Source organism: Dasypus novemcinctus, chromosome 1 (assembly GCF_030445035.2).
Source record: "Dasypus novemcinctus isolate mDasNov1 chromosome 1, mDasNov1.1.hap2, whole genome shotgun sequence".
Taxonomy (NCBI): Eukaryota; Metazoa; Chordata; class Mammalia; order Cingulata; family Dasypodidae; genus Dasypus; species Dasypus novemcinctus.
The window spans coordinates 100,108,259-100,123,301 of NC_080673.1; the positions used below are offsets into that span (position 1 = coordinate 100,108,259).

Sequence of the window (15,043 nt, forward strand, 5' to 3'; positions counted from 1 at the left end):
TCTCTCCTGTCTTAATATAGGTCTTAAAATAGGTCTAGTAGTGTAGGGAATGCCAGCCATGTGTTAGGAGCTTTACAACTACTAATCTAAAGGTGTTTGGGAAAAGGACTTTTGTACTCCTCTTGAGATCCACCTGGAATTTCCTAACTCATGATGTGGTGAACAGGTCTTGTTACCAATATTCTGATAACTTCTATTAAATTAGAAGCTCTCTTACAATATTTCTATTCTTATTCATTTCCCTGTCTTCAACTTCTCTGCTGATGACAGTTGTAGAGAAGTCAAAAAAAAATGTTATCAACTGTTTTAGTTTGCTTAAAGCTCCTGGGAGCAATATACCAGAAATGGGTTGGCTTTTATTATGGGAATTTATTAGGTTAAAAGCATACAGTTCTGATGCCATGGAAGTGTCCAAATCAAGGCATCATCAAGAGATGCCATCTCATCAAATTGCAGCTGTGGCTGATCAGGCGCATGGCTGTATCATCTTAAGACGCTTTCTCTTCTGAGCTCATCTGTAATTGATCAGGCACATGGCAGGGCATAACAGGGCTTTGCCCGACTCTGCCTTCTCCTCCAGACTTACTTTCACCCCAAGCTCAGCTATGGGTGATCAGGCACATGACTCCTCTTCCCCCTCTCTTTGGATCTCTTTCAGTTCTTGGAGGTCTCTTTCTATGTCTCTGTGCTTCACTGATTCCAGCCTCTGGCCTCTGAGACCTCTCTCTCAGCCTCTCACAGTTTCTCTGTCTCAGCAGCTTTTTTCTTATGGCTGAGGTTTTTATTACTCCAGTAAAAGGCTTAAGATCCACCCTGAGTCATGACCTACTGAAGTGATCAGGTCCAAAGGTCCCATCTACAATAGGTTTACCTACACAGGAGTGGATTAGCTGTAAAGACATGATCTTCTGGGGTCCACCCAGCTTCAAACTGCCACATCAACCAAAAAATATTGGTTTTTGTATCTCATCAAAATAGAGGAAGAGATACTTTACAGATTTGGATATGGCCTAGCAACTTAGTGCATGGTCTGGTAGTCTGAGCAGTGGATTAAATTTAGATTCTGTTTCTTGGGTTTCACTATACTCAAGGGAGCCAGTTGTGGCAAAAGAAAATATAGGGGTAAAGGGCCCTTTCTCCACTCCCCAGTAAGAGCAGTCCTTGATTATTGATTTTACATCTTCTACATAAGCATGCCTTTGAAGACAGGAGTCTACATTTACAAAATGAATAAATGAAAAGGATTGGACCAAGTAATTGCTTAACTTTAAAACTGTAGTTGTGACATAAAAGAAATAACTAGCAACCAGGCCTCCAGAGTAATGGTATTAGTATTCCTTCCATTATACTAAAATTTCTTCTGGTTATTCTTCACATGTGCATAAGCAACAGAAGAGCATTTGTTGCTGTGCTGTCTGGTCTGCTCTAAATGATGGGTAATAAAATGAGGTCAATATATTGTTATATTCTCTTTCCAGACCTTTGATACAATTGTTAAATGGCATGAGGTCGTGTGTAGCCAGCAGAATGAAACAGTCCCTTGATGGTAGGCTTTTGTTCTTTTGTGCTCTCTCTCTCTTTCTCAGACAAGGTCTCAGGAGGAGATCTGGAGTGATTCTTGAAGTACAACCATTTGTATTATTTATATTGCACAGGAGATAAATGTCTTTCAAGTATTTCAGAGAAAAGCACACTGTTAGGACTCTCATTCAATTGTGTAATCCCAGTGATAGTTGGAGGCAAGTGGCATGAGGGAGGGAGGGGGGAGGTGGAAGATGAAATGTTAACTGTGACGTTCGTGCCTGTAGATACTTAGAATTGTTTGGGTTTTAAATATCTTCATGTAATTTTGTGATATATATTTATCATAGAAATACAAGATTCCTGTGTAACATTAATGTATGTGGTTATTCAAGAAGTATATTTGCATGAATATTTTATGTTGCCAAGGAAAAATGAGTACATATTGGAATATTTGCATTTTTAAATTTAAGTTATTCCTTTTTTAAATCTAGAGAAAAAAGAAAAAATCCTATTAATACCCTCTGAAATTCTTGAGAAAATGAATCAATCATTGCATTAATAGGAGGTCTTTGTTTCAGAATTTTACTAACATTATTCCATTCTGAAAGATATCATTAAATTATCTAGTTAAACCTGCTTAGTTAACCGGCCAGGTAACTGAGATCTAGCAATATCAGTGATTTTGGATCACAGGAGTGACTGATGGCGGAATCCATGTAGCAGTGTGGGCTCATGGTTTTCTAGTTTAGAGCTCTCTTTGAAAAAATATTAAGTAAGAGTGGAAGAATCTGTGTCCAAAATTCAGTAGACATTGAATAATTTATGCAGTTAATGTCTGTCATAGTGTACTAGAAAGATCAGGGACATTAGATTGAGGCCAAAGCTTAGGTTTGCTACTACCTAACTAGGACCTTGGGCAAATAACAACCTCTCTGTTTGCTCATTTTCAAAAGGCAAATGATAAGAACCATTTTTGAAGGAGATTTTGAAGATCTGTGATTATGTTTATAAAGAGCTTTAAGGACTGGTGTATATATAGCAGGTGTTAAAGTAAATGTAGCTACTGTTAGGATTTATTATTTCTGTTAAGAAACAAATAAAATCTGAAAATGAATCTGCTTTATCAGTAGGCACTGTAATAAATTATGTTAAGTATATGCTTTATTCACACCACTTGTAAAGCATAACTTCTCTTTTATCGATTGGACAAAAAACCTTACCCTCACTTAGGCATTTGTATCCTATTTCAGTTTTCTCAAACATGTATTTTGGCAAAAGCTAAATCTTCTTTAATTATGAACACCATATTAAAAAGTTAAATTAGTATAACAGCTAGGACTAGAATTCATTTATTTATGAATGAATTTATGAGAGACAGCAGGGAATGGTAAAAGAGAATGGATTTGGTGTCAGGAAAAGCTCAGTTTAAATATGAGTGAGATCTGCCAGTTGGTTGTATGATCGCGAGTAAATAATTTCACTTCTCAACCCCATTTCCTTTATCCATAACATAAGGGCAGTCACACCTGCTTCTCAAATTTATTGTAACAATTAAATTTCATACTATATAAAACTATCCAGATCCTACCTTTCTCTTCCCTCAGGGCACTGTAAATTATGACACTTATTTTTCCTTTCTCCTGCTACACCGAACTAATGCTAATAAAAACTTAGAGGAAATATTACTCTTCAAAAAGTCAACTTAGAGCCTTAAGTGATTCCTTTGAAAATATGAGGATATACTCCTGCTGTGAATATTTAGTATCTGAAAATAGTAAAACTCTTTTATGTGGAGCCAAGTGCTCAGGTAGCACTTAGGAAGATAGAAGGCACTTCACCTTTATCATCCCAAAGATCAGAATGATAATTTGTAATGATTTTTTTCATTTTGCCTGTTTTCATTTGGCCTTAGACCAAGCAATATAATGTCATAAACCATCGAATAATGTAAAGGGGTTTGGTTTACAAAAATACATGCAGATTCATTATTCCATGGAAAGAAGAAAATGACTCCCTTCACATCAACACTGACTGCACTATCAATATACTGATCTGTGCTTTTTGTTTCCAGTGTGTTTGTTATTCTGTGTTCCCTTGAACCATGTTGGTCATCCAGAAATAGGATTCAAGCAAAAGCCTTACCAGTCTCAAGTATGATTTTAGTTAATAGCCAGCTGCTGAAACATCAACCCATTATTAGACTGCAGTAAAATATATCTAGTATCCACATCACAGAAAACTATATTCAGCACTAATCAAACCCATCTGAAATATTATATTAGTTCTGGGCATGAATTCAGAAGAAGGATGAGCAGGATGAGGAAAAGGCTCTAGAGGCATCTCATGAAGAAGGATAGAAGGGATTAAACAATTAGCTTGAAAAAGAGAATTGTAGAGAGAATATCAAGAAGTATCTCTAGCTTCTGAGCATCTCCTCTGTGTAAGGTGGTATGTAAGACATAAAAACACATAAAGCTTCTTAAGTGGTATTTGTCTTTAAGTGGTATTTGTCTGTAATATACTAGGAGAGGTTAGGCATATACACAAAGTAACTCTCGTTAAAATTGAATACTAATTGCAATAAGGGGTCTAAGTCAATAGCTTTTGGAATTCAGAGGAAAAAGAAATTAGGAGGAGAGATTACTTCTACAAACCAATCAGAAAAGGTTTCCCTGAGGGGATGCTGTTTAAGCTGAGCACCAAAGGACAGGAAGGATTTGGACATTCAGAGGTTTCCAAGAGAACATTCCAGATGTGATAGCAAATGCAGAACTGCAAAAGCACTGGTTTGTTAAAGGCATCTTATTTAAGAAGTGCTACATTAATACAAAAGCTCAAACCCCAATAAACACTCAATTTTTATTAACTTATTAAATAGACAGCCTATCCTTGTACTCTTATCTGGGATCACATACATATTCCTGCATAAATACAGCCTAAAAGTAAAAAATTAATGAAATACAGATTTTTTTGTGTGTGTTTTCAACCCCTAAAAATTAAGAAAAAACACATGACATCATCTAGGATCTGTTCATTAATCTCTACTAATATAATACTAATTCATGCTACAGTAAGGTAAAAAGTGAAATCTTGCCAAAACTCAGGAAGGTGAGATATGAAGACATGATTTTCAAATATTTAAAATGCTGCCATTTAGATACAGAGTGTACTTGTTCTGTCTTTTTCTATAAGGTAGAACTAGGATAGTGGGTAGAAATTAGATAAAGGCAGGTTTAAACGCAAGTCGTGAATTTCCCACACCTTGTCTATCCATAGAAGAGGTGACCTCATGAAAACAGGTGGCTTGTCAAGTATTCACAGAGACCTGCTAATAACTCTGTGTCAGGATTGCTATACAATGAATTTCAGAAGCTGGTAAGCATGAAACTAGTTATGTTCTTAGGATCTCCCCAACCATGATATTCTATGTGCACATGTATCCAACCTGCAGACACCATACAAAGCAGAGTGAAGCATGCAGATTCATTTTTCTGAGCCATGAATGATACATCTTTTTCAGAAGTTGAGGGCAGGGTCAGAGATCAGCATACTATCTTATGTAGGATTCAATCCAAAAGTTTTAAAAGTCTAATTTAAAAACAAATGTTTTGAGTTCCACTGGAGAAAAGGTGTTAAAAAAAAAATAAAAGCAATTCAAATATTTGAAGTAATTGAATTATGTCAGACTAAGGTAGCTATACAACTTTTACTAGTGTTGTTGAATTAAGACTAGAACATTCTTGGCTGAAAGAGAATCTCAATCTAATTTCTGAGACATTTAATTAATTTTTATATAGATATTTGCAAATTATAATGTCATCTCATATTTAGTAGTCAGATATCATACAGTTACACATTACACTAGAGGGAAATTTAAGACTACAAGTAGTGCAAACCTTCAGGGCAGATTAAGCTATTTGCCTCAAAGTTATGGGCAAATAGATATATTTTCTCGATCAGCCCAAGTCATATGTAGAAGCAGGCATATTTCCTATGAATCTAACTCCCTTCTTTGCACCGTTTTCAGCTGCAGTATTGAAATATGAGAACAATGTTATGAATATCAGGCAATTCAACTGTTCTCCCCATCCATACTGGCTTCCCAATTTCATGGATGTTTTCACTTGGTCCCTGCCATTTGTTGGTGAAAAAGGTATGTTGTATTATTCTAAGATGTTCTTAAGAAAATGGTACAGAAAGGAAGGAAAGGATATGTGGCCTACTTTACTGAGAAAGAAAAGAAAAACACTTTGACCTAACCAATACGACTCACAAGCTGTGGCATGAAAGAAATGATTTGAAAGTGTGGTCACTATAAATCCTAGTAACAGGATACAGTGAATGATTTATAGGGAAACAAATTCAAAACATCAGGATAATTTATGTAATCTCATTAGGATAATATAATTCCTTAAAAAATAACAAAATGTAGTTTTAACTGGCTTCAAACTATAATGGTTACTTATTTCCTTACTCCTTTCTACTGTAATTCCAAAATGATATTTTATTTCACGAACTGCCTGTCAAATGAAAAAGTTTAAGGTAGTCAGGCCTTTCTCACATTTCTGACTTTAATAATAATCATTGTACAACAGTGACATATGACTACAATATGATGAAGGGCAACATAGCAAAAAGAAGTTCATTATAAATATAATGGGCATTAGTATGTTACAAGGTGCAGAACTTTGACATAGATTTATATTTAAAAAGGTCTCTACTAACTTGCCCCAGATTTTTGGAAGAATTGGCCTTTTTTTCCCCTCCTACCCTTTCTCCATTTCTTTTCTTCTTTCTTCACTCCCTTATTTCTTTCTCCTTTTGTTTTGTTTTCATATTTTGCCCTAAACCTCAGCAAATTTTAAGAGCAGGCCTTGCACCCAATAAGGTTGAACATCTAGTTCAGGAGTCCTAGTAGTGAGAGGCTGGGTCTTCCCTTGTGCAGCATCTCACACATCGTGTGAGAAAGTGAATGGCCATTGTAATAAACATAAGAGAGTCCACATGTTTCAGAAAATGAAAATATTTTCTATGGGGAGGTTTTAAAGAAAAAGCTACATGTTTTTTCTGAAATCCAATCCTGCTGATTTTTTTTTTCTCTTTAAACGCCCTAAAATAATTAAAGTAAGAAGTTATGAGTTGTCAGTGAAAAGGTTTTCCCTTTGGATACAAAAATAAGTCAAAAGTAAATTTTAATACTCAATGATAAATGTTCACAAAACTATTCTATGTACCCACTTTCTTGGACTCATCAAAACGCAGTACATGTTAGTGTCATCTAATGGCTGTTCTGGAAATAAGAAGCAGAAACGGTATATTTCCCTCTGCATCTTGACAGCTACTGAGTACCCTTTGAATGACCATTACCTGGGTTGTTCCCATGAATTATTAGATTTTCAATTTCTGTTATAAAAGAACACAGTAGTATATTGGTATGTTGGCATATGTAATTCGGTTTTAATAACTGAATTAAAGCTCTGGATTAATGTTGGTTCACTGACATTTTACTCTTTAATTACCATGTATTTTCAATTCCAGAAGAGTGTTGATTTAAAAATACCACACTATAAAAACTAGCTGTTGAGGAAGAATGAAATAGTGGGCAAGCTTCTCTTTATATTAAAAAGTCCTAACCTGATTTCACAAAATATTAAAGGTAAATAATGTAAGTCTTAGTGTAAAAGTAATATAGCACAAAACTCTATGTACTCCTATTGTAATATATTTACTTAACTAAATTTCTGATTGGATTTAAACTTTAAGCTCCATTTTAAAGACATTTTGAAAATCACATGTAGCTATATATCTATCAATGCATTCATTATTTTAATCAATATTCTCAGAACTGTTTAAAATAATTCATCAATCAACAGTTTTTATTAAACACAGAATCTAGTGCTTATCACTCCTTTTATTACTCTAGAGATTAAAAAAAAAAGATGATGAAGAACCCAACATTCACTTATTCCATGCTGAACAGAAGTTTGTAATCTGTTCAATCTAGATGTAGCAATGTCATAAAAATAATGAAAAATTCAAAAATAACTATTTTCTCCCTCATAGATTTAGAATACATTCACACCTACTTATCTGCCCATTGTCTATTGTCTTATAGTTAGTAAATGCTACCATTAGATTCACTAAACATGAGTGAATAATTTTATCATCATAAAGTCTGCATAGAACAATAAAGCCCATTGTCTTTTATAATATAGATTTTATTGATGTTACTTTGCAGGAGACTATATCCAAACTAGTTTTATTATTGCTAAGCTTGTTCTTTAACAATGCCAGAGTAATAATTAAGGTTATATTGGAAAATCTGGACTTTTCTTTTTCTCTCTTTCCTTTCTTTAGTGACCGAGATGCTGGTAAATGTCCTCAACATCTGCTCAGATGATGAACTAGGGTCAGAAGAAGATGGATTTGATGGTAAGAGGCTTGATCTTTTATATTAAATGCTATTTGCCAAGTAACTTACTTGGCATCTCATTGCTAACCCTAAAGATAAATTTCTAAGATTTGGATTATGTTTAAATCATAGCATATTATTGAGCATGAAAGAGATAGAACTTTGCCATCAGTTTGCTTTTAAAAAGTATAAGAAACTGAAAACACGTATGACTTTCCCATTATTTTGAAAATACTGCTGAAGTAGTAAACTTTTAATAATCATTTTTCAGTGGTGCTCATTGCCAAGTGACATGTTTAGGCTCCTTAATAAAAGAAGTACTCCTTTATTTTCTTGCAAAAGTTACCATTACTGGACAACTTTAAAAAGTGCCCTTGAGTGAGATTGTTCCTATTAGTTATGCAAATCTTGATGCCTATGATAAGAGAAGACATTTCCATAGTGATATACTTATATTCATATCAGTCACAATATTTGTTCATATCTGTAGTAATTAATAGTGAATAAGTTAAAAGGTTGTTTTGTGGTTTGGTTTTGTTGTTTTTTAAAATGTTTTACCAGTTAGTATTTGTTAATAGTACCCAGTTACCCTCAAAAATTACACTTTTTCTGTAGAGGACAAAGATCCATGAGTTTAAAAGTGGAAAGAAAAAAGTCATCCTGGGCCTTGTAAAAGCTCCCCAGAATGAATGGAAAGTAACAAAAAATGTCATTAGAGGAGGGGGAAAGTATAAGAACAAACTTCACTTCCAAAACTCTTATTAAATACCTACTCTGTGCATGGCACTGAGGATTCCAAGATGAATTAAAGACCAATTCTTTGAAGGAGTTGTAGTTTGGTTAAGGAGACTGATGTGTAAACAGATAATATTTAAAATAAAACAAATTATTAAATGAAGGATGAAGGTAACAGAGGAGAATAGATATTGTGTAGAATTTAAATGGGTAAGATTTAAAAACTGCACTTAGGTAAAATAAAAAGAGAACTTGACCCTTTCTGAAAGTCAGTATCCAAACAGCATGATTTATTGGTTACTTGGACTTAGTACAGATCACATCTCTAAATGCAAAATACCTAATGCCGCAGGCAAAACTGAAATAAAAATGTTCATGTTTTGGTGTAGAGTCTATATATACTTAGGTAAGTTTAAAAGTATATGATTTATTCCTACCATCTCAGTTTTTCTCTTTTCTATAATTTCCCTTTTCTTCATTACTTGTCTTCATCTTTGATTCATGGTTCACATCCCAAGGGAATGTACAATAAAGGGAAGGAAAGAAAAGTAGAGATATAAAAAAGAAATAGTAAACTTTTATTTGGCTATAATTAAGAGTAGCTGTAAAAATTTACTTAAGTCAGTATATTGGTTAATTTAGAAATAGTTGGAGGATTAGCAGACTTTTTATGCTTTACCTGCATCACAGATGTATCCTATGTTATAGCCACAGTTTACTGCTGTTATTTTTTGTGGATAGTGATATCATTTAAAAGATAGTATTTTCATAATGACAAAGACTATTTTCCCTAAAGGAAAAAGCATCTAAACAAATGAAATCCAAATCTTTTTTTTTTAAGATTTTTTTTTTTAATTTATTTCTCTCTCCTCCCCCCCCCCCCCAGCTAAACCCCCCCCCCCCCCCCACCGTTGTCTGCTGTGTCCATTCGCTGTATGTTCTTCTGTGACTGCTTCTGTCCTTATCAGCGGCACTGGAAATCTGTATCTCTTTTTGTTGCGTCATCCCGCTGTATTAGCTTTCCGTGTGTGGTGCCATTCTTGGGCAGACTGCACTTTCCTTCGTGCTGGGCGGCTCTCCTTACGGGGCACACTCCTTGCGCGTGGGGCTCCCCTATGTGGGGGACACCCCTGTGAGGCACAGCACTCCTTACGTGCATCAGCACTGCACATGGGCTGGCTCCACATGGGTCGAGGAACCGCGGGGACACCCTACCCATTGGGCCAAGTCCACTTCCCTGGAATCCAAATCCTAAGTCAACTTTTATTTTACTTAGATTATACTTTTTTACTATATTCCTTTTATTCCCTGCCAGAAAAATTAATTAACATTAATGTTATGATACTCCTCTATTAACAGAGCTTCATTTTAGTAGTCAATTAGCTAATATATATGATATGTACAATATAAAAAAATGTAATATTTTGTATAGGATATAATAAATAGTATGTATGTTCATAATTATTCATTTACCCAGCAAATATATATTAAGTACATACTATATACCAGACCATGTAGTCAAAAATGCCTGCACGTATAGGCTTATAGGTTGTTTCTTGCATAGTTAAACATTACCAAGACCAACTAAAGTATTTACTTCACTTCTAGTGACCTCTCTTTGCTCACTTGGTCACTGACATGAGATGATCAATTTTGTGACTTACTCTGCTTTAAAAGAATTCGTTCCAATCTATGTGCTGTGCTCATTAGTGATTGCTTTTAAACTTCTTCATTCATATTATAAAAGTGCATGTGCTTTCACAGGCATTTGGAAAATTTTTTAATTTTTTAAGCAGTCCGCTGAAATCTCACTGTGCCACCTTTAATTCTTGGGTGGTCATGAAGAAAAATAGAATTTTGCAACACCTGACTACAGAGAGAGATGGTCAGAAGGATTTAGCCTTAGCCTGCTTGCCAGCTAGAACAGATAAGCCTATACTGATACCTTTTTTCAACTTATTTCAGTGGTCCATTCCTATCAATTCCATTAAGTTCTTCCTCTCTTTGAACACAATTCCTTCTGCTGTAACTTAAGTCACTTCCACTAGCTATGTTTACAATAAGATTCGTGTTTTCAAAATTTTAAGAGAAATTTATACACAGGCCAATAAAAAAATTTATATTTGGTATAATACACAAGTATGTTAAAGGTCTTATGTGCCTTTCTATACATTACTATCCTGTTGAAGATGGGCAGAAAAGAGATAAAGTATTGCTGTGTAATTCTCGTGGAAGGCAGATTCCATTTCCCTAGTTCTCCAACAGCATACTTTGCCAACAGGTAGCATGTGGTAGTCTTTTTCTGCCTTTTTTTTCCTGTTTAAAATTTGTTTGCTGTTTCTCTTAGTCAAACTAAAGAGAAGCACTCATTCACAAGAAGGAGTAAAAAGAAAAGATACCCCTGCCCAGCTGGACCTCAGCATGTGATGTCCATGAGGGCCTTGATTGCTATAGGGAAAGCCAGATAGACAGAAATTTCACAGAAGAGCCAAAAGGACCCCAAGAAGGGAAACTAAATTCAACATATATATGCCTCTAATATATTTGGATTGAGAAGAGGCTGGTTCTTTGGGGGGAAAAAATATACTAGATTCTCTTTTTACTATTTTTTAACAGTTTCCTCATCCCCAAATAGGATAATATAAGGACCCTGGTGCCTCTCCATTCAATGTGGAAATCTGGGACATAAAATAAAATCTATACGGAGACTCCAGGTTTCTTAGTCTTTGTGTGAAGTTGTTCTGCCATCACTTAAACAGACGAGACTTTCAGACATAGGGACCTGATGGAAGGTGTCAAAGGCAACCCCTTACTCCGTAGCCATGACTGTAAATGTGCTCTCTTACCTCTAATCTCTAGATTTTCCCTTCAAGGAAAGAAAACAAAACAGAAATAAAAGTATTAATTAAAAGTGTGTTTTACCTTTGGGTGTGATACATTTTGGAATAAACAATCAGAAATGTCCCTTAATGCTTTATTTTAATGACACAACGAGTATAGATACCTTCAAAGATTCTCAAACAAAATCTTGTAAAACTCCCGAGAACACTTTGACTCTCTTGGGGATGACAGTTTTTGAGAACATGAATTGAAGTTTCGTTTTTTCTGTAGCATTGTTTTCAACCTAAGGATAAAGCTTCCAGCTCTCTTGCCCTGTCCTTCCTGAGTGTAGCTTGCTAGGGTCTTGCTCTTTCTGGAGTACTGGCTTTTGGCTCCTGCCTGCTGAGGTGAAAGCTGAAAGCAGGAGTCAGAAGACATCAAAGTTTGAGTCCTGGTAACTTCTAAAAACAAATAAACAAATGAAAAAACCAACTCTCGTTGGGGAACAGATGTAGCCCAGTGGTTGAGTTCCTGCTTCCCATGTGTGAGGTCCTGGGTTCAATCCCTGGTATCTCCTAAGAAACCAACAACAACAACAACAAAAATACTCTTAAGGAAGAAGTTACTACAAGTTACTACTTATTCTAGGTGGGGCCTCTTTGATGACTCACATCAAGTCCTTCTCAGTATTTTGCACCAGTGTCAACAGAAAAGTCAAAGGCAATAATGGTACCTGTACAATCCGTGACTGTCTTTTTATGCTGTCAGGTAGACTTTTCAGTGTCTCTCATGGCTGTAACAAATAGGGATATTCCTCACTTCCTTGAGGAATGAAAGGTAGGGATTACTTTTGCTTCCCTTTGTTTCAGGTTCTGTCAGCTCCCCTTTATCATTTAATGATGATAGCAACTTATACCCACTGACTACTTTAGTGTTAGGTATCATTCTAAGTAATTTATGTATATTAATTTATGTAATTTACTAATCTTACTCCCTTCCATTTTGCCAGCAAACATTTGTAATAATAATAATTATTAGCTGCTATTTATTTTACATATATATATGCACACATATATATATATACACACACATACACATATAGCAATTTACATGGCAATTCATATTATCTTTAATTCTCAAAACAACCTTTTGATATAGGTGCTATTATTGTCCCCATTTTTCTTGGAAGCCATGGGGACACAGTGAGATTAAGGTCCAAGGTCACACAGCTGATAAGTAACAGCCTGGATTCAAACTAATGTTGATCTCTCTGGTTCTAAGGCTCATGAACTGTCTACAACCTGTGATGACAATGCATGAACCTTTCACCTTTAGACAGCATGGCATGTCTGTCTGTCTGTCTGTCTTTCTCTCTCTTACAAACCAACAATAATACCCAAACAAATAATATTCTTAAGCTTTTTGTTATATATTCCATAAAATAAATAGATTTCGCACTATTGTTTGGCCATGAAAGTCAATGCAAACAAAACAGTTTCACTCTACTCCTTTTAGCCTTAGTCTATACCAAGAAATGATGTGTTTCATAATCTTAAAAATGTAGGTGTATCTGAGCAGACAGTCTTTTGGCTCACCCAGACTTCTGTTGGGTAGAGTAAAATTCAAATTGTGTAATGAATCTCTCCTGGTTAGCTTCTGCCTTACAAGTAAGAGAATTTGATAGCCTAGCTAGAAAAGAGTTGCTGTTTTAAATTGGCCTGTGGTTCTTTTATGTTGAAAATAAACTATAAAACTTTGGTTATCTTGTAAAGTTTAGAAGTAGTTTAATGCCAATGCATGTCTTTTGAGAATCTAATTTATATGTATTGGGGTCTTTGTTTCCTGTTTCCACTTCTCATTTTGGATGATAAAATGTTAGTCTGGTTTCAATTTAGAGTTGTTACTTACCAGAATGTTTTGGAGAAGTAAGAAATCCAAGTAAATGTATCTCATTTGGTGATCAACTCTCATTAATGAAGAAGACACTGCAGACCAAAGATTAGTAAGCAGTTCCAAAGTGGGACAGGAAAGCTGATAAAAATCAGGCAAACAACATCACAAAGGTTTCTTTATTGTTCTGTACCAAAATATGAAGTATGGAATAGCAGAAAGCATTAGGTGCCTAATGACAGACAGTTTCATGAGTTAGGAATATTTATTTATTGGGGACTTTATTTTAGGTCCTAAAATCATAGACATCGAGGTCACTTTTTCTGTTACAAATTATGTTTGAGGCTATGATATGTGATAAGTCTGGCTAAACGAAAGAGTTGTGGAGGTGAAACTGAAATCTTGTAGAATATAAAGGAAAGAAAAAAATAATAAAACTAGTACATTTAAGCCAAATATAGTATCAGGCTGCACTGGAAAGACTTAATATTAAATTAGAATTTATTTTTTTATTTTTATTTTTTTTGGATAAATTAGAATTTATGTCTCTGCTTTCAACTAAAGTACAAACCACATGATACAACTCTTACTTTTTTATCCACATTTTTGCCTTATCCTAATGTTAACCACAGGCAAGTCACTGAATATGGGATCAGAGTAGTTTTTGCATGCCTCTGTGAAACCATCTAAATTGTATACAAGAAAATTATCTTCTCTCATCTGTTCTGAATTATTAGATACCTCTTCATATCTTATACCATAGGTTCCAGAATGTCTCCCTGTTTCCTTTTCTGTAGTTATAAAAAAAAAATCATACAGACATTTTAAAATCTTTTCCTATTGATGTTAAGTCAAAATCTGCCTCCCTGATATTTCCACTAATGTCCAGTTCTTTCTTTGTATGAATGAGGCATTTATTCAAAAAAATTAAAAGTGATAAATAAGTTCTCTAATCTTTTAAATCAGGCTTATTGAGGTATAACTTACATGCAGGAAAAAATAAAATAGTGTAATCACTGTCATAATCATATGGAATGTATCCATCGCCCCCAGTATTTTTTAAAGACAAAAAAAAAAAAAAGTCAAACTTTTCAAAATGCAAAAGTGGTAATTAGTAGTACTCAAGTAGTATTTTATTAATCCTTAAGGAATACCTCTGTAAGGATTTGATTATATTATTTTCTATACAAATGCATTCTTTGCCATATGAGTATTTGACAAGAAAGCAAAAAGCATTTGACCCTAAAAACTCTTTTGCAGGAATGCTTTAGGACCCTAAACATGAGGAATTACTCCCTCCCCCAATCAAGTTCTTTCACCATCAAACCTACTATTTTATATGTGATCAGTTATCTAAAAAGTCCAATTGGAGTTATTAAATTATGCTTGAAAATTCTGTCAGAAAATCCCTTCTGCTTGATCCACCTAACAGCACGTAAGCAAGAGCAGTTAGCTCAGAATTCTTCTTATAGAGATAATAATTATTATTTCTGAGCAACTCATGTTAGCATCCTATATTTCAGGATCCCAATCTGAAAAAAAAAATGTTTTATGCCCTGTAATAATTGGCAGTTTGAGGGAAAACATTAAATTTAAATTTAAAAAAATAGAAACATTTATACATTTTAAAAATGGAAAACTGTGGAGCACAGAGCTGATGTG

General features: G+C 34.6%; 1 protein-coding gene across 7 annotated transcripts in view; it reads left to right on the plus strand.

The window, feature by feature from the left end:
* PPP3CA (protein phosphatase 3 catalytic subunit alpha) overlaps positions 1 to 15,043 on the plus strand; it is a 335,265-nt gene that overhangs the window by 281,719 nt on the left and 38,503 nt on the right. For all 7 annotated transcript variants that reach the window (XM_004465503.5, XM_058294927.2, XM_058294930.2 and 4 more), the window contains 2 exons: positions 5,552 to 5,677; positions 7,882 to 7,956. In XM_004465503.5, the coding sequence (XP_004465560.1) occupies positions 5,552 to 5,677; positions 7,882 to 7,956 (201 nt within the window). The remainder of the gene's footprint in view (positions 1 to 5,551; positions 5,678 to 7,881; positions 7,957 to 15,043) is intronic.